The sequence below is a fragment of the Triturus cristatus genome, chromosome 8, assembly GCF_964204655.1.
Source record: "Triturus cristatus chromosome 8, aTriCri1.1, whole genome shotgun sequence".
Classification (NCBI taxonomy): Eukaryota; Metazoa; Chordata; class Amphibia; order Caudata; family Salamandridae; genus Triturus; species Triturus cristatus.
The window spans coordinates 1,094,256,899-1,094,280,749 of record NC_140591.1 but is presented as its reverse complement, the minus strand read 5'-3'; the positions used below and the strand labels follow the sequence as shown (position 1 = coordinate 1,094,280,749).

Sequence of the window (23,851 nt, the reverse complement as noted above, 5' to 3'; positions counted from 1 at the left end):
TCATGATAGCCAGCCGATTTTTGCATTTAGGTTTGGCCAGCGTATCTTAGCATGGTGTCGAATCCCACAGGGGTATACGGAGAGTCCTTCGATATTCAATCAGTTATTGAAGAAATCGTTGGAAAGTTTGATCATGCCCGAGAGTTCAGTGCTAGTGCAGTACATTGATGACCTACTGGTGGCATCAAAGACACGTGAAGCTTGTGAAGTAGATACCATAGCTTTACTGAATCATCTGGCAGATGGAGGGTTAAAGGTATCTCCAGCCAAATTACAGTTTTGCCAGAAAGAGGTGCATTATCTTGGACACAATATTGAAAAAGGTCTGAGAAAAGTGACTACTGACAGGATCAGAATAATCAGAGAAATGAAAGCTCCAAAGACCCAGAGAGAAGTGAGAATGTTCCTGGGCATGGTGGGTTATTGTCGTCAGTGGATAATTAATTTTTCATTGATAGCAAAGCCACTGATTAAACTGACAAAAAGTGGAATGACGGATCCATTGGATCTAGATGCAGAACAAATGGCAGCATTTGAAGAGCTCAAAAGTAAAATGTGTGAGGCTCCAGCTTTGGGTATGCTTGACTATGAGAAAGAATTTGAGCTGTACTGCAGTGAAAGAAATGGGTGTGCACTTTCAGTGTTAATTCAGAAACATGGATTACTGAGAAGGCCTATTGCGTACTTCTCATCGACACTTGACCCTGTAGCTGTGGGTTTACCAGGTTGTCTGAAATCTGTGGCTGCAACATGCAGGAGTCTGGAACAAAGTGAAGGAATCATAATGGGATATCCTGTAAGGGTATTCGTACCTCACAATGTGGCAATTCTTTTGACAAGAAGCAGAACTCAGTACATGTCACATAGTCGATTGACTAAATATGAAAAAGTGATTCTGGGAGCATCAAATGTGACTCTTGAGAGATGTGTGAATGTGAATCCAGCGACGCTTTTGCCAGATATTGAAAATGTGGGTGTGAAGATGGAAGATGATCATGATTGTTTGGATGTGCTTGAGTACTGTACAAAACCAAGACCAGACATAAGAGATCTACCCTTGAATGAGAGTGATCATGTGTTGTTTGTGGATGGATCATGCCTGAGAGATGATGATGGTGTGCTATGTGCAGCATATGCGGTATGCAAAGTTTCAGAGGTCATGGAAGCATCACCATTGAAAGGAGTGAAGTCTGCGCAAGTTGCTGAATTGATAGCATTGACAAAAGCTTGCGAAATTGGGAAGGATTTGAGGACGACTGTGTTGACTGATAGTCAGTATGGATTTGGAGTTGTGCATGATTTTGGCCAACTTTGGCTACAAAGAGGTTTCTTGACATCGAGTGGAACTCCAATAAAGAATGCTGAAATGATTGGTAAATTGCTTGAGGCGATACAGCTGCCTAAGGAGTTAGCAGTTGTAAAATGTGCTGCCCATGGACTAGGGGAGGATTTTATAACGGTCGGAAACAGATATGCTAACGATGTTGCACAGTATTGTGCAAAAACAAATCAGTCCATCAACAGGGACAGAGAAGGGGAAATGTCTTTACTCTCTGTGATGTTTACTAATGTCCTAGAGACCTGGGATGAAGTGAAACAGTTGCAAGATGAGGCAGGAGAGGAAGAGAAAAAAGATTGGATTAAGGCAGGATGTGCTCCAAGAGAAACAGACCATGTTTGGGTCTACAGAGATGGCAGACCAGTGATGCCTAACTCCATTTTGTCGTCAATGGCAAGAATGTATCATGGCCAGGGACATTTGGGGAGGGACGCGATGGTTAGGTCATTCAGGCAGACCTGGTACAATGCAAAGTTCAGGACAATTGCAGAAAGCATCTGTCAGAGGTGTTTAGTATGTCAGCAATTTAACACTGGGAAAAAGACAGTGGTGAGTCTGGGAACAATAGGCAGAGAAGGAGGTCCTTTTACAAGAATGCAGATTGATTTCATTGAAATGCCCCAAGTAAACAGACTGAGGTATGTTCTAGTGGTAGTCTGTTTGTTTTCAAGGTGGGTGGAAGCTTACCCGACTAGAAGAAATGATGGATTAACAGTGGCGAAGTTACTGTTAAGGGAGTTGATTCCTAGGTACGGGTTTCCGGTAACAGTTGAGTCTGATAGAGGTGGACACTTTCAAAATGAGCTCATGGGTTTGATTTGTGAAGCATTGAAAATACAGCAGAAGCTACATTGTGCATACCGACCAGAGGCTTCTGGTGTGGTTGAGCAGATTAATGGCACAATCAAGAATAGGATTGGAAAAATGTGCTTAGCCACTGGCATGAAATGGCCAGATGTTTTGCCTCTAGTTCTGATGACTATGAGATCTACTCCAGATAGAACTACTGGTTTGAGTCCGCACGAGATAATCATGGGACGTGCTATGCGCCATGCATTCGTGCCTGTCAATAAGTTGGTGACAATAACTGATGACATGATTTTGGATTACTGTAAAGGCCTGGCTGACGCAGTTCATTCTGTGTTTCACCAGGTTGGAGAAGAAGCTACCACACTTGAGAAGAAGCAAGCCCATGATCTGAGTCCAGGAGACTGGGTGAGGATAAAAGTTCACAGAAGAAGAAATTGCTTGATTCCAAGGTGGGGAAGGCCGAGACAAGTTATTCTGACTACGACGACTGCAGTAAAGTGTGCTGGAGTGAAGCACTGGGTACATGCAAGTCATACTCTGAGAGTTCCAAACCCGAAAGAAGGGACTGGTAAAGAGTATTTTGAAGAGTCAGATTCCAGCGATGATGAAGATACAGAATCAGTGGGGAAAGAAGTAGGAAAAGCTTCGAATTAACCACTGCGAGTATCAGAGAGGAGATCAAATTCTGTAAAAGAGCCTGAAGTTTCAAACAGCAGTGAAGGAAAAAGAAAAGAGAAATCACACAGACACTACTCCTGAATCAGAAGAGGAGGAGATTGAAGAACCACTTGAGATTATACTTGAAGAAGTAGGGTCAGAAGAAGATAGAGAGGGACAGATTGCGGAAGATCCCCGAGGAGGTGTAGGGAACATTTTTGATGAGCCAGGTGAAGGGACAAGTAGACAGCAAGAAGATTGCGTGTCGGAGACCCGAGGAGGGACAGGAGTAGGGAAGTCTCAAACAGTGGTGAAAAAATCTGTGGAAAAAAAGAGAGCTGCTGGAAAACGGAAACAAGAGGCACTTGAAACAGATGATGAGGATGAACAAACAGAGGGTCGAGTTCTGAGAAAGAGAACTTGGATTGGAGAAAGAAGTAATAAAGAAATAAAGCCGAAAAAGGTGTTAAGAGGAGACCGTTGGCCTAACAACAGAGTTAAGAGGCTGAGATACAAAATAATAAGAGCAAATACATCGAAAGCTGAACAAGTGAATGAAGTTTCGAGTCAAAGTTCAAAAGCTGAAGGAGAAGAATCAAAGGAGTCAAACGAACCAGTGGAAATAAAAAGAGTAAGAAAATCCAACCAAAAGTACAGATCACCGGAATGGTCTTATGTGGCACTGTCTGAAGGAGGAAAAGAAGAAGCAGTGACTCGAGATAATCCGGAAGAGGTCTTGAGAGAAGTGGTTGAGGAAGATACTGGTGAAATTCTGAAAGTACTCTTGACTGACATTGGGGAAGAGTCGAGTACTGAGGATTTTGATGTTGGAGATCTAATACAATTTGATGTTGAAGAAATTGAAGTGAAGAATGACAAGTATCCAAACTGAGTGAAAGAAGGATTCACTTAGATTAAGTGAACAAAGAGATCATTTGGATAAACTGAAAGCTGAAGAATTGCTGGAGAATTGAAATTGAAAAATTCAAACAGTAGTGGAGTAGTAGAGGCTAAACTAAAATGGCTAACATAGAGGATAATAGAAATAGATGTGCCTTCTTTAAAAGGTGGTGTAGGATGTGCTGCTGCTGTACTGGATTGTTAATGCTTCTATGGGGTGTTTTAGTTTTATTAGTTACTTTTAAAGTAGAGTTTGAGATGCATACAGAAAATGTGACAAATGTAGAGAAAAATTCGCAAAAAGTAGTTCCAATTAGAATTAGTAATACTTACATACACAAAGATAGGTCAATTAATAACTTTTCTAGTAATGTTTTTTCGAAACTGTTATATGAATACGTGAAGACAATGGAAGTAAGGGATTGCTACGTCTGTATGCAATTACCTGCATCCGTTTCAGAGGGTGTTACTTATCATCATTTACCAGCTACATATGGTATTTCCTGTAGTATTTTAAGTAGTGTTTTTTATTTGTTAGGAAAAGTAGATTATAAGATGTCTAACAGAGATAGTATTTTTGGGCATTTGCCAATGAACAAAGAGCTGAATCCAGCGAAAGAAGCTAACACTTTTGGTGAGATTTTTATTGAAGAAAAAGGATTAACATTAGATTACATTTTTAAGAATAATTTAACTTGTAGTTTGAAAGGAGAGGAGAAAGCTTTCCTGGATATGGTAGAAGAAAGGAGATTGAACATGCATGAAAAAGCAGGAAAATATAAAGTGAGTGAGACAATTTGGGACATTGAGATGGGAAAAGAGTTGAAGAATGGGGCTAGTCCAACTTTAGCTCTAGATGCACCACAGAAGGGTAAACTTTGTATTACAAGAAGGAAATCCCAATATGATACATATTTTGTCGGGACTAGTGAGTGCCATGATACATACTTCATTGCAACAGGTTGGGGTTTCAGAGGAGGTGAAGATACAATTTTTCCAGGAGTATACTATGTTTGTGGGAATAAGGCTTATTACAAGTTGCCTGACCATTGGTATGGCACGTGTTATGTGGGCCTAGTTTTTCCGAAGATTTTTCATATAGATAAAGTAACAGATGTAGAAGATATTAACTTACTAATGCGTTTTAAGAGAGAAACTTGGTCTGAAATAGTGGGTGATATTTTTGGGGTTTTGATTCCAGCAGTGGGAATTTCTTTGAATGCTTATGGAATTCGGAAACTGTCTACAGTGGTTGATCGCTTATCGACAAATACTGCTGCAGGGTTTCTTTTGGTGAATACGGAATTAAGTGCCATACGTGCCATGTCTATGCAAAATCGACTTGCCCTTGATATTCTATTGGCCAAGGAGGGTGGAGTCTGTGGAATGCTGAAAGTTCAACATTGTTGCACTTACATTCCAGATGAAAGCAAAGACCTAAAGGTCTATATCAAAAATATTACTGATTTGCATGAAGAATTAGTACCACTTGAAGCTGAGAGTTTATGGACTAAAATAGCTAATAAAATGATAGCTGTTAAGGATTTTATTGCAAAGATAGGTAGTACTATTATAGGTAGAATATTGTTTCCCTTGTCTTGTATAATTGTGGCTTTATTAATAATAAGATTGGTGTGTGTGTGTTGTAAAAACAGGGGAGGGAGGAAGAAATTGAATAAAGAAAAGAAAAACAAGAGGTTGAAGAGAGAACCTCAAGAAATTGAACTAGAAGAATTGAGGGAGAGTGTTTACTTAGAGACAAAAAGGGATGATGAAAGAGTGACTGGTGTTTAATGTTGTGTAAAGGGGAAAAGACATTTCGGATTTCTCCTAAAATGGGACTAAATTTTCACTAATTTTTTTTTTTTGGGTTTATTTGGTGATAAAATCACCAAAGGGGGGATTGCTGGAGCAGAGTTTTCAGTTTGAAAATTCTGGGGCTTTTGAAGCTCTGGCATGTCTATTCGTTGTATTAATTTATTAATAATTAATAATTAATTATTTGTTTTGTGCAAAGTGCGTTTATATTAATCAATCAGTTTGTCTTAACAAGAGAGGGTTACACGTGAGTGTGCTTAAATGTGCTGACTGATAATAACACGCGCGTTAAATGTGTTTTCATGTTTAAACGTTGCTATGTGCTGTTTATTTTTGAGCACAAAACGCTTTCTGAATTAATGCTTTTCCATGTTGCAAGTGCTAGATAAATGCATACACATAAGGGTATTAGTGGGGTTAACACTGTTTAATCACTATGCTGTAGTAACGTTGTTTTTGTCTCTTAATTAAGATGGTCTATTAAGGCCTATGTTGGCCTAAGAAAAGATGCCTGAATTATGAGCCTGGCTGTGATTATAATATGAAAACTGTGACGAGGGAGACCCCTGCTGGAAATGGTCCTGAAGCTAACTGACCATGGTCCTTGTTGAAAAACTTTCCATGAGGATAGCAGCAGTTTTTGGGAAGTCTCCAAGAGAAGTGAAAGTGTCCTTGGCAGCCTTGGGAAACAAAGGAGCCTTAGAGAGAAGCTCTGAACTGTGGCTCGATGGCCGAGGAGAAGCAGGATAATTGTGATACATGTTTTATTTTCTTGGTTCCTGTTCCGTAGTTTTCGTTATGTGTACTTTTCCTGAGCGGAGATTCTCAAATGTAGCAATCTTACATCCTTTCCTTCTCGCTCTGCTCAGCAAGTCCGGCGGACATTATAGCTTTTTCTATGTTCCCAATGTATCTTTCTATTGTTTAGAAACTATAAAATGTTAGTCTAGAGAGGGTCTTTTGCCACTTGCCACTTGCCATTTTGCCTTTGCCGCGTACCGAATCTGCGTTGCTGAGGATTGATGCTGACGGGACTTCGTCTTGAGAGACATTTACCGGGAGACTTGTCCTGACCCGTTCTGACATTTAGCTAGAATAGGTAACTATGAGAAATGATTTACTCTGATTGATTTCCTTGACTAATTTTAGATAAAGCAATATAATTTTAAACATGGTGTTGGATATTCTTTCTTGTCAATTATTGGGTTTGCATTATTGATTATTATTGTATATATTGTATAGATTATGCTTAGGGACAGTCACAAAAACCAGGTCTTATCGACCTCGGTATAGATGCAGGGTGTTTAGGAGTGTTTTCCTTCCACAGGTTTATTGCTGGTAGAGTATTTGAGCGTATGTTAGTGAAATGGGCCCTAGCGTATGATGTATGCATGTGCGTGTAACTGTGAGATTACTTTATCCGTGGTAGTGGGAATATTGTACACACCCTGATCTCTATCAGTTGTAGCAAGTTTTGTCAGAGTCAGCTAGATTGAGCAATACATGCTTGTTGTTACACTTCAAATGCCAGACTACAGAAATGGGACTCCGTGTCATTTTTTGCATTGGAGGCACCCTCATCAACCGATTCCAAGAAACATGCTTTTCTCGGTGCGGACATTAGCTTGCTTCTATTTGAACGACAAAATTATTTATTCAATCTGCATGTAGTCTTGTAGAATCAAAACATTTGCTTCCCGGTTCTCCAAGATATTTATTGTTCACTTTCTTGGCTGTATGTTTGTTTCTGTTCTAACCTTGTCACATGACAGGCTAGTATACAATAGGACCAAGGCACAGAACAAACAATCAATAATCAATTCTATGACTATTCACTTAAAGTCTTTATATTTGTACATCGCTGCTGTGCTCTAGCCTAGAGCTACCTTACTGCTGTCAGTCAAGATTAAGTCAAATAGAATGTATATTCTGGACACGGCTCCAGAGGATCTATATTTAGGTAATACATATGGAAATGAATGTTGGGCATTCCTGATCCCTAAGTTTTAACTCGGTAAACTTTCTTCACAAGCAAAAGTTCTCACTTCAAAGTACTTGAATATGAGTATCTTCACTGTAGAGTTCCTCCTTTTTTACTTGAAAAACAATCTAAACGAACAGTTTTTATTGATTTCAAAAGAAAAATACCACATATTAAAAAACATCAATACTATGTTTCTTCTTTAAACATTTTTGTTTACTTCATTATTTTCATTAAGTGTTATAGCATGAATTGGAGGTTTCATCTAGAAGGGAAAAGGCAATCTAAAATTTACCTCCACATGCCACTGTTTTCCCATGGCATTAACCACGCGCCCTTCAATCGGCCGCCTGCAGGCTCCACAAATAGGGACACCCATCTTGTCATGGCACGGCAAGCAGTACAACTCTCCTTTCAGCTCCCGGGCATCTGCGGTAAGTTCTTTCCTGGTAACAGAAAATGGAGGATATGAAAATACCACAAACCAAATCATCCTTGCGCATGTGATGATGACCAACCTCCTTCCTCACTCCCACGCCAGGCTCCGCTGGGCTAGTCTTGCACCCAAAGTGCACCCTGGCTCTAGGAAGGGTGACATCACCATCTCATCTTACCAGGCTATGGTGAGACTGGCAGTTTATATGATATATAGTGCCGCAAAACCTTTTACCTGTACACCAGAGAAAGAGAGGTCCACTGACCATCTTATCACAATCATTTAATTTCCATATAACTTTGATCATAAACTTCCAGCAGACTGTGCTGTAAGGCTGAAAAATTAATGGTAAGCATGGCGGACACCACGTGCAGCGTGAATGGTACACTCCTTTATCCCAATGACCGCAGCTCTGTGTCCTAGTGTCAGTGTTTTCGTGTCCACAGTTTCAGCATCTTCTTGTCCCAGTGTCCTCGCCTGCACATACCCAGTGCCTTCGAGTTCATGTCATTTTGACTTACAATGGAGTCCATGCATGAGTGGTAGTCCTGGGGTATGTCATATAAAATGTCGGTGTTTAGTGGGTGAGGAGCAAGGGTGGATCTGAGCAAGTGCAGAAGTAGCAGCATTGGGGGAGGTGTAGTGCAGGTGCCACTGGATGTAGGCTGATGCGGGTGCCTGAATAAGTGTTCCTGCCAGTGGATGCTGTTGCCTGTTGGGGGTAGGCACAGGCACCATTGTGTGAATGTGCAGGTAGGTGAAGGTGCAGTGCAGATGACTATGAAAGTGGGTGTAGGTACACTGCGGGTAGAAGGTGGTGCATGGGCATAATGGGGAGCAGTGCAGATGCCAGTGGATGTGGCTACGATGCAGGACCAGACCCCATATCTTGTTTGTAACACCCACCCCCCATCTGCTTGAGTGTAAGGGCAAGTCACGCTCATCCAATGCTGAAGTGGAGGTGGAATAGGTAGCAAATAAGTAAGATGGGCTATGAATAAATGTATATTTCACTTAGACACCAACTCCATCTCTATTCCCTCTGTAGTCAACTCTTTGGAGCAGGGTTTCAAACTGAGATATGCTAGGATGCCTAAAACTAATCCATCACCTTCAACACTCCTCTACCCCTTCCCAACAGACCCGATTACCCGTATTTCTGGAATCAGTTCTACGTTTAAAGCAATAACTTCCAACAACCTTGTTACATCTCATGGTTTCTCATTACAAATTAAACCGATTGCTGATTTTAATGTTTTTGGAATACTTTTTACAAGATATTCATCAAGGAAGGCAAAGGATTTTAGACATTTCTGTGAATAGTTCTCTTCATCAAGGATGTCTCTTTGTTTGACACTATCACTGCAACAAAATCACTCGTAAGAGTGTTATGGTGACTGTCGTTGAAGAAAAAGTACAATTTTGAGGAGAGAAAAACTCCCCACAAAGCGATATGCAATAATTAAGTAGCTGATGGAAAGCCCAGAGAAGCCTTAGCCCTCAGTTGTGGTGAGTAGATGTTTTGTTGTGGTCTACTTTGTAATAAACTGATATACGAAATGTCTACAAGGAATTACCCAGTCATCAAGAACTGTCTAGCAATTGCGTTTACTTTGATATTTAGTGGCACAACTATGAGGCCTACTAGAGAAGATGAAAGGCCTACTAGAGAAGATGAAAGCTCTCACAGCCACGCGTCCCAGCCTGTCCAACAGTTAAACCTATTAATTTCCTCTGAGGAATGGAATTAGTCTGGCCCTCCATGGCACCCAATGCTGGGACATAATGACGGGCGTCCCATGCTCCCTACTGTAGGACCCGGGAAATGGCTACAGCATTTAAGATTTCCAGCAGGTGCGAGAAATCGGATACAAGAATAATGGCCTTCATAAATATTAAATTACACATAGGAACTTATCTAGGTATGTCAATTTCGGTGGGTATGCAAAACACACACCATCCATTATGAAGCATTTTAAAGAAGAATAAAAAAAAAAAGGAAATTCTAGTTAGTGTTACTTCGAAAGAGATCAAAGTGCGATATTGTTCTCTCAATGAGTTCCTCTACTTATTGCCAATGGACCTAAGGTCTAAAGCGGCGTTTTGAGATGGTTGTTGGTTGGTCGCAAAAAGTCCAAGCAACAATTAAATATGCTTTTAAATTCTGTATTCATCTTCACATGTGATGCGCTTCAAAAGACTGGGGTCAAATGTCAGGCTAGGTCTTCTGTCAAATTGCGGCTTATTTTATTTATTTTTTTAGCAAGAGAATTGGTTTTATCAAACTGCTCTGACTTTGCAGTTAGTGAAAGAAAAGTAAAGTGAATTTTGTGACAATCTTGGTGACCTACAGGGAGTGGATAGGAAAGGCTGTCATTTTTGTAACACCGAACAAACTGTAAATACGTTTAAATGAACTGTTCAAATTCAGCAAATAGGATAGCAAAATATAGTAAATTTTTTGTAATTCTGAAGTGTGGTGGAAACAAATGATTTTAATAGGGTCATAACAAAGCAAGACACTTCACTTGGTAATGTACAAATTATAAATATTCACTAAAAACAGATTTCCACACATTATCATTTGTGGGCAATGTAATCTTTTTAGTTAAGTGTATGTGTGTGCAAAATTAGTGCCCAATTCAATAGAAATTGGGCGGTCTATAAATGAAAAAATCACTACAACACAATGCTTTATTTACATGAAATTGCCAGCAATGATATGTGGGTCGCACAAGTTTGGCTTGTGGTTGTAAAAAGTTTGGGAAGCAATGGTGTAGAGTATAAACCTGGACACGTTTTTGCATAATAAAAAGCCAATGAAATACCATAGACCATGAAGTACTTTAATACATGCTTTAGAAAGATTTTAACAAAACAGGCTTTAATAACAAGATGTCTAGAAAAGGTTGTGAAAATACGCCAGTAAAACATAAAAATACTAATATGTATCAGAATGACAACTCCAAAAGTGTAAAGGTAAAAGAAGGCATAGAAAGGGAACTGCAAATGCATAGCAAACAGCCAAACATTACAGTTTACTACCATTCCAGTGTAAGAGCCTACTAGACAAAATGAATTTCTAGGTGGTTTACATACGACCTACAAATATATTGTTAGCACTGATATATGTCACTTCAGTCCTGTATTAAATAAGCAAAGCCAATTGTCTAACTTCATAGGCAGGTAAAAATGTATTACAAAATGATAAAGGAATAAGGAGTTTAAATTCAATAAAAAATGTCTTGAGTACATGTTTCATCTTGTAAGCAGCAGATCTTAAAACACTCACCATTATTTGTTCAGATTGGTATTATCATATCTAGTACAGGTTTATGTGTAAACTTTCCATTATCTGCTAAGATAGAAATATTCTGGGGGGAAATCTGAAACACACTTACCCACAGTTGGCACAGTTAAAGTGATCCGGGTGGTACGGGTCATTTTTAAAGATAAGAGCTTGCTCGTCAATAATCGCATGGCACTTCTGGCAAATGTATTTGCCCAAACCCCTGGCTTTCTCTCGGTTGTGACAAGGACGGCAGAGATGCCTAGAAATACATGCAAAAAAGGAGGGTTATGAACTGATAGTATATTAACAACAATGTATACACATTCAGACCACACATTTGGGGGGGCGAATGGGTGGGGGGCAGCCACAATCCTTCATTCTAGGCGCCATGAACTTTCATCTTTCTTATGATCATGGGCCAGCTATGACCAATGATTATATAAATGGAACTCACACAATATTAAAAACATTGCTTTCCCTTCCCTCAACTCTCCTGTAGCTCATTTCAAGATTTTTAGGTCCTGAGAAAAGATGAATCTTGGTAGCAGTCAAGGAACATAGAGGTTCCTTCTACTTGGCACCAGCCCATATGCAAGACAGGACTTTGGCTATCTCACACCACTGCCAAGCTCCCCTGCATTCCTCATATTTAAACATATGCATGCTATGCAGGGGGAACACAATAGAACGATCACAAGCACGTTCTGCATTGCACAATGGCTGTCGATACTTCGGGGCTTTCAGTGTTTTAGCAGCGATATAAACTTCAATGTACAGATGAAAGTGAAACGTGTTGTGTTGTTCCTTTTTGCATTATGGTGGGAAACACTGCCGCCGCTTTTGTTACAGATGGCCGATATTGCAGTCCTGCTGCTAAACCAGCCCCTAGTAATAAAAACACCCCACACAGTCCAAAACTGGTCCCCACCATTCTGGCCCACCGGGAAACCACCCGGTGCCCGCTACAGCCCTGTGTAGAAGGCTGGACTGGAAATGGGGTCCATTGTTGGTGCTGGAAAGTAGGGTAGGAATCAATTGTATAACAACATGAGCCTCCGATTGCCAGATGGGATCATGTGAGAAGGCTGCATGTCCTCCCGTCCAGTAATTTCCAATTTGTCTGCTGTCAGCGGGAAGGGTGGTTTGAGTTTCCTACTAGGATATTTACACTGCAAGAAAGAGACAAGGTAGCTAACTGCTCTTCTCTTCAGAATCAGTTGTATTAAAAAATAGATCTTTGGGATTCTTTGAGTGGCCAATATACTTGCGTTTTTTGTTATTTCACTTATTTATAGCTGAAAGCAAGGGTCTGCCCCATTATTGTCTCTCCTTCTCTTTTCATCAGTTTCCATCCAGTCATTGTCTACTTCGTCTGGCTATTTTTGTTTGGCTCCGATTCCCTTTTTTGGGACACATGTTCTCTTCAAATTCAACGCTGTTCATCAGCCCGTATAACATTAGGGTCTCCCTTTTATAGTGTGTTTGCTCGACAGCACAGCTGTACCAGACAATCCTGTGAGCATCAGCAGAGACTGGTATTGGCTCTGTCCACATTTTGGGAGCCAAGAGTACATGATTTGACTAGGCAGAAGTTGTGTGCTTCCACAAAAAGGCACAGATGGGTGGATGGCAGTCATTAACCTACATGAATTTTTAGGTCTGGCTTAACAGTGCAACTGTCACCGGATCTTTTAACCTAGACCAATATTATTCTACAGTTCTTAACTTCTACACACATATATATGTATGTATTCCCAAGCTATTTAACTGTAATGCTTCACATTACCATACAACATTCCTTAAAAGCTAGGCCTCATGGCATTGCCAATGCTTGTTAACCGTTCTGGGTGTTTATAAACTATTTCTGACCTTAGACACTATGTGTTTCTCACTGAAAAGGATATGGCTCTTTTTATATATATCTTTTTAAACTTTTGTCACATGCTCACTTGAGGCACTTTCAGGATTATAAGATTGCCAGGGAATTACTAAGTAATATATACGTAAAGCCTCAGCTTGAATGATCGTGGCTGGATGATCTAGCAAGGACCATCACTCAAACTGAGTGGGCATTTATACAGAATTTCAAAAGGCTTCCTCACATGATACCCGACCATTGGCATTCACTTACAAATAGCACATAAAGCAAATAGCCTCACCTGCCAGCATTTTTCACAAATCCTATATCGGCCAGCACCTGATTGCACAGATCGCAGCGGAAGCACTCTGGATGCCAGCTATTGTTCATTGCCTTAATGACACGGCCAATGATGAATTCTCCTGTAAGCATAAGAGACATGATCAATGCAAATCAGCCACTATGCGTCCCAAAACAACATGGCCAGTGAACAAAGGCACAAATATTTTTGTCCCATAGACACAACTGAACAATCATCTCCCTGCTAAAGCGATACAATACCCCTTGGATTTGAAGGCAATTGTGGGTCTCGGCTCTAGTCACAATGTTCACAAGTTCTGGCACCTTCTCCTTTCATAGATGGTCTGGTGGCCTCAAAATGCTAGAAATTATGCCCTCACCATAAAACCTGAATCCCTAGGTCATATCCACAATCTATGATCAATAGCAGGTAAAATTCAAAAGATTTCCATTTTGGAGTTGCACAAAGGATAGGCAAGTCGGCCTGTTCAGGCTCAGTGGGACAGCACATTGCTGGTTGTTTTACGCAGGTAGGATGCTACATTACAGCGTTAGGATGATTTACATATACTATGGGGATTATTCTGGGCCTAATGATTGTCACTTGGCCATTATAGCCTCACGTTTCCGTCCTCGGCCTCGCTAATCATCCACCATGTTTGGTGGCCACTGTCACCAATGTGAAGAAACATGCCTTGCAGTATTATGGGAGTGCTGAACTTACCACACTGATGGCAGCACGGCGCAAATAGCATCTGGAAATCATGTTCGCAGTACTTCCTGCCCTCAAACTAAAATAAAGGATAGGCCACACATCAAAATCAGACACTACAGATACGTAACTTCCGCACATTACATTTTAATGCCGCATGAGTTCTCAAAAAAATATGCTACATCAAAGATTTGACACTGATACAAACGCGTAGTAAACAGAATAAAATAACTGGTTGACCAACCTATCAGGAAGCAGTACTAGTACACCTATAATTGGTAGGGGTGGTCTCTCATACCATATATCAATAGGGGAATGCTGCCCTTTAACTGATTAGTTGGGCATTACCTCATTAAGAGAGAAGCTCTGCAGGGCCTGGACTCTTTCAGTACAATGTCTCAGCAGCAGCCAGTGGGACTGGGTTACCTCTGTCACATTTTCTCTTAGGACTACCTAGCTTTGTCTTAGCTGCTGTTTTAAAGGTATAAGAAGGGTTAATGGAATTCTGAGATTGTGTGGCTGCGGCATTTTTCGCATAATTGTATATTTGCCACCTTTACCACATAATCTATCAACTGATGAATAATCTGCACATTTTATCAGAAAAAACTGTTTAGAGCCCAAACGGTTCACAAGTTACTAAAAACGCAGTGGCAAATGTTGCTACGCAGAGGAAAGCCCTGTGCAAAGGTTTACTGGTCACTTTTATGTTGCTATTTCTTTATTTGGGTGTCAAACTGGTACTAATGACATGCAACCAATTCCTAGACAGTGTTAACAAGTGTATTAATGACAAAATAATGAAGTATGCTGCATAATTTACTCAACCCTGGTGCATTATTTGGCCCTTCCCTGCAGCACGATTCCAGTGGCCCGGGGTATGACTGAGGGAGAATCGAGAGGCACCTGCAGATGCCTTATTTGCTGCCCTGTCACCCTTTTCCCACCTTAAAGACCGATATCACCACTGCCCCCCCCCCCAACCCCACCCCCACCTGAATGCACCTTCCAGCTGCAGGAGACAAACGGTTTTGCAGGCCCTAGGAACTTGCTCCTGCCCCGGTCAATCATTTCTTGAGACGGTGGGACCCTAAGGGGAAGCTTTAGGTTGCCTATAGTATTACGCCACAAGGAGGTAATGTCAAACTTTTATCTGCGTTAAATTATTTTATCCAAGGGTATCAGAGCACTTTACATAAGTAAATGTTTACATCAAGGTAACCAGATAAATCAACTCAGGTAAGTCAGTGGTTGAGTACAGCAGAGGAGAAGTTATTGGGGGGGTCCAAGGACAGCTGAAGGTGGAGATGTTGCCTCGTTGGACGGTTAATGATCCACTAGTTGAGATGCCGGGTGATCAGAAGCAACATGGGGGCCAAGAGGTGGAAGCAAAAAGGGCGGTGCTTGTTGGGGAGTGAAAGCAGGAAGCAAAACGGTGTGAGGGAAGCAAGATGGGGGCACAGCGGGAGGGTCTAACAGGTGAAAGACAGCAACGTGGAGCTGGTGGGGGGAACACATGGGTGAGAGTGAGGAATGCAGAGCACAGCAGGGGGAGAGAAACACACAAGGGAGACAGTTGGAAAAACACATGCACTCATATAGAGTGCTTAGAGAAAAGTAATGCCTGAAAAGCAAGCAGTGGAAGGATACAGTTATGTGTTCATGCTCCAGCCGAGGGACAAACATGAAGGTAATCCCACTCAGCTGATGAATAGGAAGTAAGCAAATGAGACCGACAATGAAGAGAAACAATGGTATGCAACGAGTGGGCTGTAAACCCACTGTAAGCTGACAAGTCTTGCAACAGGCAGAGCATGCACTATTTAGTAGGCGAAACCTAAATAGCAGTGCAAGAACATGATTTTACCCTCCCACACATATGCGCACAGGAATAGCCCCATTACCAATTTTCATAAAACATAATGACAGGTGGTTTCCACCTAAACATAAATGATGATTGACTTTCAATAAAAGTTCAAATATGTGCATCTTCCTACAAATACATCCAACAGATTGAAAAAGAATCTCAGTTGGACTCTGTGAGGTTTTCTTTTCAATGCAGAGGCCACAGATTTGAATACCAGTAAGGTAAGATTCAACCTTTCACATTTCTGCGGTAAAAAAAAAAAAATATATATACAGTGCACCATTGACTCTGTTATTAGTAACATCTGTTATTACGATACTCCAATAACCACACATTGAATTCCATCATCAAAAGATATGCTTAGAAAATGAGGTGAGATGAAATAACTCACTTCTCTGCCCAACCGTTTGTGATGTAACGGAAATGTTTGGGCAAAAACCTTTGATTTGTAAGTGTGATACGCCATTGGGCTATATTGTTGTACATTATGTAGTGCTTTTGTTTTGGTTTGTTATATTGGTGTTTGGTGTTTCAGTTATCTTGTGTTACTATAATGGGTTGATCCACTGTGCAGCTATGATATTGTGTTGTGATGTGTGTTTATATCTCAACTGCAGTCTTTCTGCTTAAACATGCACACATACTCCAGGCTACTGTCTCTGGGAGTATACCTGTATACGACGGATCTTATTCAGATCTGTGTGCTGTAAAATAGCTCATGTGGCCCTATAAGAATACGGCTGTTTATGGATAATTCTCAAAATCCCTCTGGAGAAGATCTGGACTTTAGCGATGCTCTATTCCCACCTTGTGCACATCACATTAATGATACAGCTTGTCTTCAGAAGTATGGGGCAGTCGGAGCTGCCTGGTTCACATACATCACAGCACATTTACCGGTAATAATCTGAGCTGGATCCTGAAATCTACCCTTCTTTTTGTTTTGGTGTGTCAAATAACAGAGGAACTGCATGGCACTCATAATTTGAAGGCAAGACCTACAAGTTTGCCAGTGCATATGTTTATTAAGCTGGATCAACTTGTTGGCTAGTCGAGCAGCGTTTAACGGTGGAATGCTTTCCTGCCAATTGGGAGTTATTTATTTATAATATGCATTTAAAAATAATGTGGTGCTTCACAGTGAGTCGGTATAGTATAGTTAATGAAAGCTTCAGAAGACAGAATCATAGTCTGTACAGCTTTAAGCAATAGGTGGTCAAGCTCACGATGACTGTTGTAAAGAGGTGTAGCAATGCAGGTGGCAGAAAATAAGGAACTGTACAGTAATGATATAAATGGAGTGGTTGTATGTGAATTTGATAGAAATAATTCCTAAATCACCCTTTTCCATAAAACTGTTAACACATTTTTCCTCTTGAATGGCATTCACCAGTTTGACGAAAACAACTGGTGAAGGCCCTTCTGAGCAAAATTGAATTTTGTTCAGATTTGTGTCCCCCCCCCCCGTTTCTTCTGTTCTTCTCCCCTCCACACCTTTCTTTTATGCTCCTCCAGCCTATTATTTTTAGGGGGGGCTGGGTGAACCCATTCAACCCCCATCTTCTTTGTTTTTCCTCTTTAAGGGAGTGTTCCCCTCGTCCGATCATCCCTTTACCCTTACTTGCTGATTTGTCTCTCCTCCTCTTACCCCATTCCCTAATACTTTGCTGTTTCCCAACCATTGTCAGCACTTACCTCTCCATCTCATTTTTAGGTCTCGCCTAGGCAGTGCTTGAGCTGTCTCTTCGAGACATGCTGTATTCAGGATATGGGCATAAAGCTCCTCCCACTTTCAGCCCATCTTTTTAATTGGCTCCTGTCCTTTGTAAATGGTGGCTTTTCATTGGTCAATAGGTTTAGTAGTCCCTCCTTAGTTCCGCCTTGTCTCTTCTTGTAACCTATATTTAGAAAGGGTTTGCAGTTTCTAAGGAGGATGGTTTGTTTGTGAGGGCAATTCTCCAATCCGTCAATATTGACTGGACTCAATGAACCTATAGGTAGGGAAGGGGAGTTCCCATATTAGGAACTAATGCCCTCACATGCTTCATCATCTGGGCCTGCTCCTCATCGTGTTGGCGGTGCAATGCCCGACGGGCACCCTTGAAGGGGCTCTTTGGCGGAGATCTTTTGTTCCTTGCCGTTTAGTGCGTGGGTGTGAGGGGCCTGAAGGAATGTAGATGAGTGGAGTGAGTTAATAAAGGTTGGCTAGTCTGTTAATTGAGTTTATACAGGACAGCTGTCTACCTCATTAAAAAGTTAGAGGAAGATGGACAGTTAGTGTGACTTGTATTTGTCTCTAACTGTCCCCTACTCTGTGGTCGCCAGTGCTGGAAACAGCGCTGGCGGTGACTGGTAGGTTACGAACCACCTCAGGCAACATGAAACTATAGCTAATGAGGTGGACAGCTGTCCTGAATAAACTCAATTAACAGACTATCCAACCTTTTTTAACTCACTCCACTCATCTACATTCCTTCAGGCCCCTCACACCCACGCACTAAACAGCAAGGAACAAAAGATCTCTGCCAAAGAGCCCCTTCATGGGTGCCCGTCGGGCATTGCACCGCCGGCCCGACGAGGAGCAGGCCCAGATGATGAAGCATGACACCTAGCTTGCTGGGTGTGTGAGGGCATTAGTTCCTAATATGGGAACTCCCCTTCCCTATCTATAGGTTCATTGAGTCCAGTCAATATTGATGGATTTGAGAATTGACCTCACAAACAAACCATCCTCCTTAGGAACTGCATACCCTTTCTAAATATAGTCTACCTGGGGCATGTATGCTGGACCTCATGTAAAAGCCCTTCTGTCCTCCCACTGTTGTTAATAGACTCTTCTTGTAACCTCCCATGAGGACACCCCCATTTACATGTGCTGTTATTCCCTAGGTTTTAATTACAGCCTCAAAGCACTATTTTCTTAAAAGGCTTCAGACAGGACACACACTTGGTCCTAAGCTAGGCTGGCAGTGGTTACTTCACTCACTAGAACATCTCACATTCATACGAGACCGTCTATAAATTTCCCTTAATCAGCTCCACACAGAGTATATAACCTAATCCGAAATTAATTTAATAATTCTTTTGTCACATTTTGAAGCTACTAATTGTATATATGTACATAGCTATTTGAATGTACTCGTAGTACTGTCTTGCATGCAATGCATTATGGGTAGGTTGGATTTACCATATCTTCAGCAGGGTGCAGTACCATATGTGACCAAAAGAGGTCCCCTTTTGACCACATATGGTACTGAACCCTGCAACATGGCTAGATAGAAAACATTGCCATTTATAATGCCAATAACTCCAACTTTGTATACATTCAGTGCTGGTGCTTTGTTCAGTAGGGGCCTCCAGGAGCAGCTTGCAGTACTGCACCGAGACATGCAGTGCTGGTGCCTTGCTCACCAGGGACCTCTAGGAGCAGCTTGCAGTACTGCACCTAGACATGCAGTGCTGGTGCCTTGCTCACTAGGGACCTCTAGGAGAGGCTTGCGGTACTACACCTAGACATGCAGTGCTAGTGCCATGCCCACTAGGGATCCCTAGGAGCAGCTTGCGGTACTGCACTGAGACATTTAATGCTGGTTTCTGGCTCATTATGCAAGCATTTGCAATGCACTACGTCTTGCATTACTGAAAGTATGTGCTATTGGTGTTGCATTATTATTTGCAACACCAATACCTCAAACTATCAGTAATGTGAGAACAATTGCATTGCAAATGCTTGTTATTTGTTTGCCATCCTCTTCAGCTCCTGTCTTTCCAGGTAGCATTAGACATGGGAAAAACATTAATATGGCCTGTTTTTCAAAATAACTTGTTTTTCACATTTCTTTAATTACGTAGTTCTCCAAAATAGGTAATCACCAGTCTGGTTTTGTCAGGCTGGGATTCTTCATTTAGAGATTACGGTAAAATGAGGTTGAGCTAATTGGAGGGTGGCAAGGTTTTCTGTTTATTAAGTGAGTCAACACACAACTTGAAAAAGAGAAGTACTAGATTCAAAGATATCTACCAGGCTGGGATGTGATTTTGGGTGTGCTTGTCAATAGGGTATATTGCTTGAAAAAAATGAATGGTGTTCTAGTTAATTATTCCACTTGCAACATCCATAAGACCTACTGCAGAAAGGTACATCTTAATCTACACAAAGTGGCTGCACATTATATTCCATCCAGAGAATTTTTGATCATCTGTCTCCAAACAGATTCAACCAAAAGTGTTAAAATGGCTATACCATAGTGGATGGATTATCTCTGGATCTTGAAGGTCCCAAACTTTGGATGGTTCATGTTACCTTCTGGGGACCGAATCCAACCATGGACTACACCTCGGAAAACCCATTAAGCCTGAATTGCTCAAGTCAGCTACCAACTAAGCATTCTAAAGGGCAACAGCTGAATACTAAAGCATAGGGATCTCTAGCATCCAGCTGGATTCTGACCACCCTGCAATTCGTATACTAACTGCTACATTTTACATCCTATGCTGTTCAGGACTCCCAGAAAACCATTAGGCTACATTGTAGCGCTTTACAAATGCACGCAAATAAATAAATAATGATAAACAGGTTTTCATTCTGAAAGGCAACACTATATTTGGGGATGACTGCAATAAATACTGATATGTGACCTCTCATACCAGGCATGAGGAGTCCTGTTGGAAGTTCTCATTATCATCTGCAGGCCTCTGTCTTACCACATTTACATTCAAAATGGCCGTAGTCTATAGTGCATTGCTTATGGAATCCTTCAAAAATCACTTTGCAAGATAGGACAGAGTACTATAGCAGATTCTCACGTTAGTGCTGGCTCAGTCGTATAATTGGCAGTAAAACGTCTGATGACAAATGCTTGTCGCTGATTCACAGTTCATATGTTGTAAACTAAGCAATCAACATTCTGGGTCTATTCCAACTGCTCCTTTAAATTCCGATTAACCATGGAGTCTGGACGCAAATTTCCAGAAAAGAACGGCCAAACCAGGCTGATCAAAGCATTTGTTTAAGGGAGAATCAAAAGCCTTTGTTTAAGGGAGAATTTGATTATTTCTGCAGTTTACACATCTCTCCCACCTGGCTCCACAAGACAATACATTTTGACCAATTATGAGACCCCCAATGTTGCGAAATGTGAAGGCTGGAAAGTCTTCATTACAAATTTAATTAATTAATTAATGCACATACCTTCAGCTGTAGCGACAATGCTAAGTTATGTGTCAGAGAATGCTCAGGCCCTAGAAAATTGTTATCCTCTGATGAACATGGTAAGGCTCCTTCTCAGTCACTCCCATTTAGAGATCTGTACACCACTGGGACAGCCTTACAGGACAAGAAGGGTCTCGATGAATTATGTGCAGGTCTTCATCTAGTTTGAAATAACCACTGGCCCTACCTATGGTGGCGGGGGCTCTTTATCCTAGAGGCACTGGTGAGGAATGTATGGAGTCTCATACCTTGATATCAAAGACGATGCAAGGTGTTAGACATAATGGATAGCACGATCACTATATCTCTGCTGCGGTATAAGGGGGATCATGCACAATACTCCGGCATCTGTCACCTTTTGGTGTCACTGGTTACAGATTCCCAAAGTACTTTAAGCAATAGGAGGTGCACCGAACACAAAACATGTAGTCCGTTATTTCATTAAATTCTTCTTTTATTTCAAAATAGTTCATAAAAACAGCCAACGCGTTTCGTTCCCAAAGATAGAACCTTTTGGAACTTCATCAGGGCTTACATCGCAAATTGTGAATTCGAAATATGATAGAAAAGATGTTTTGGATTTAGACATGCTTCGTAATTAAAATGGCAATGATTGATACCTTTTGAAGAGAATTGATGTCAGAGCACAAAATAATAGAACACAATGGTCCTTATGAAGATTATATTATTCAAAATAAGAGGTGTAACCACTGTTTTGTCAAGCTGAAAGTAGGCTTTCAGAGAATGGCTCAGATACAATAATCCATGCAGAGAGGAATGAAAGATCAACCACCATTATAAGCAGCCGCGTCTTCTTCCCGAATCTCCATCGGACTATATGTGTTGTGTTCGGTGCACCTCCTATTGCTTAAAGTATCAAGTGCTTGAATACAGAGTGCCACTAACTTGAGATTTTTGGAATGAACGTCAGCTGTCCTTTTCTCCTTCCTTTACAGAGACATTCATATTGTGCGAAAAGACCGACATTGAGGGGAACTGCTGTTCAGCATCACTTTCGCCCATTGGCACCTCCTCATTAAATGGGATGGAGGGCACGGAGTATAAAGAGGAGGGAGGGAATACTCGTGGTGCTCCATGGACATTAACGGATGCGAAGAAGTGGAAAGGGTAAATGGAAAAATTCCAAGTTTTTCGGTATATTCTCTTACCAATGTCCCTGGTAAACTTCCAGCTGAGGTGCAGCCAGAGGCCTCCACCGCAGTAAATAGTCAATTGGGTAACTCAATCCTGGTACAGTAACTGATCTTGATTGGAATCCTCCCTAAGAACCAGGGACAATCAGAGCATAGAAAAATGTAGGGGGCTGAGGTATCGGACAACAGTTGCATGATTTAAGTTTCCTGAAAGAGACACTGTCCTTTACTTGGAGTGTGTTCATTAAATTGGCAATTCATTTTACTGTGTGGATTTGCAAACTTTAATGAGTTAACACGTGCCAACATCATTTGTTTCTGTCGGTATTTGCATGTGGTAGGTTATTATAGCCAGACCCATTGGCATTGTTGGTAATGGTGTCTGCAGTAATGATGGTGGTACCAGTAGTATTGACGGTGGTGATGCGGGTAGAAACAGTGGTGATAATGAGATGGCGGCAAAGGTAATATCCGGTAGAGTTTAATAAATAACTAAAAGCCTATCTGTAAAGGGGGGTGGTTGCTATGGTTCTCCCGTCTACTGAGAAAACTGCAGCAGTGAGGCAAAGGGAAAACGGAGTAGGGATCTGCTTCAAACAGCTTAGTAAACTGCTGCACCCGTCCTGGCGCATGCGGTGGGCAGCGAGGGAATGTAGCAGGGAGAGGAGGGGCAATGGTGAGAAGAGGGAAATAGATGTCAAGGGCGGAGAAGGAGGAAGCAGTGGCAGGCAGAAGGAAATGGATGGCGAGGGGAGATGAGGAGGAAGTGGGCCAAGGTAGACCAAAATGATGTTTGTGGAAAGGGACATCTGATTCCAAGCTTGTCAGCTGAAGTCTTCAAAGTCTCAAGAGTACAGGATGACCACAAGCAAAAAGAGGATTGGTGAATGGACACAATACATATATGACCTAAATAAATGTATGTGTGATGACAGAGTGTACTCTTTACTAGTAAAATAGTGCCTCAGGTATTACAATGCAAGGACTCCACTGGAGGTGGAATGATACACCAAACATCCAATAGCATAAGGTAATAAATGAATACTGGACAAAACCAGAAGCACATTGTATGGGAATGTTTGAGAATTTGTAGCAAAATGCATCCCAGCAGTTAAAGCAGTCTAAACCGAGACTTAAATTGAGGAGGATTAAAATTGTACACAATATTTGAGGGGTACACACACTTGTGGACACTAAGGACAAGGAACAAAATTGTACAAAAATACACTTCCAGGTGTATAAATCAATCAAATATTGTAAAAATCAAAAGGATGTAATCACTGTGAAAAAAATTGAAGTAGGTTTCTAATATATTACTACCAAAGTTTTAATAGAAAGGCGTCAGTGATGCTTCAATTGTTTTGACAGACTTGCTCCCATGAGTCATTTCTCTCTCCCCCTGCTCTATTTAGGTCAAACCTACCAAACAGCAGAGCTGATTGGTTGCGAAAGACTTCTTCGGACATTCCGAAAGCTTCCCTCGGAATGCACTCTACCCATTGCTTACCACTGTCT

At 41.3% G+C, this 23,851-nt stretch overlaps 1 protein-coding gene across 12 annotated transcripts in view; it reads right to left on the bottom strand.

Moving 5' to 3' along the window:
- LIMS1 (LIM zinc finger domain containing 1) overlaps nt 1–23,851 on the bottom strand; it is a 388,121-nt gene that overhangs the window by 29,486 nt on the left and 334,784 nt on the right. For all 12 annotated transcript variants that reach the window (XM_085622632.1, XM_085622629.1, XM_085622634.1 and 9 more), the window contains exons 3-6: nt 14,116–14,182; nt 13,393–13,513; nt 11,343–11,492; nt 7,801–7,951 (exon numbers count right to left, since the gene is read on the bottom strand). In XM_085622632.1, the coding sequence (XP_085478758.1) occupies nt 7,801–7,951; nt 11,343–11,492; nt 13,393–13,513; nt 14,116–14,182 (489 nt within the window). The remainder of the gene's footprint in view (nt 1–7,800; nt 7,952–11,342; nt 11,493–13,392; nt 13,514–14,115; nt 14,183–23,851) is intronic.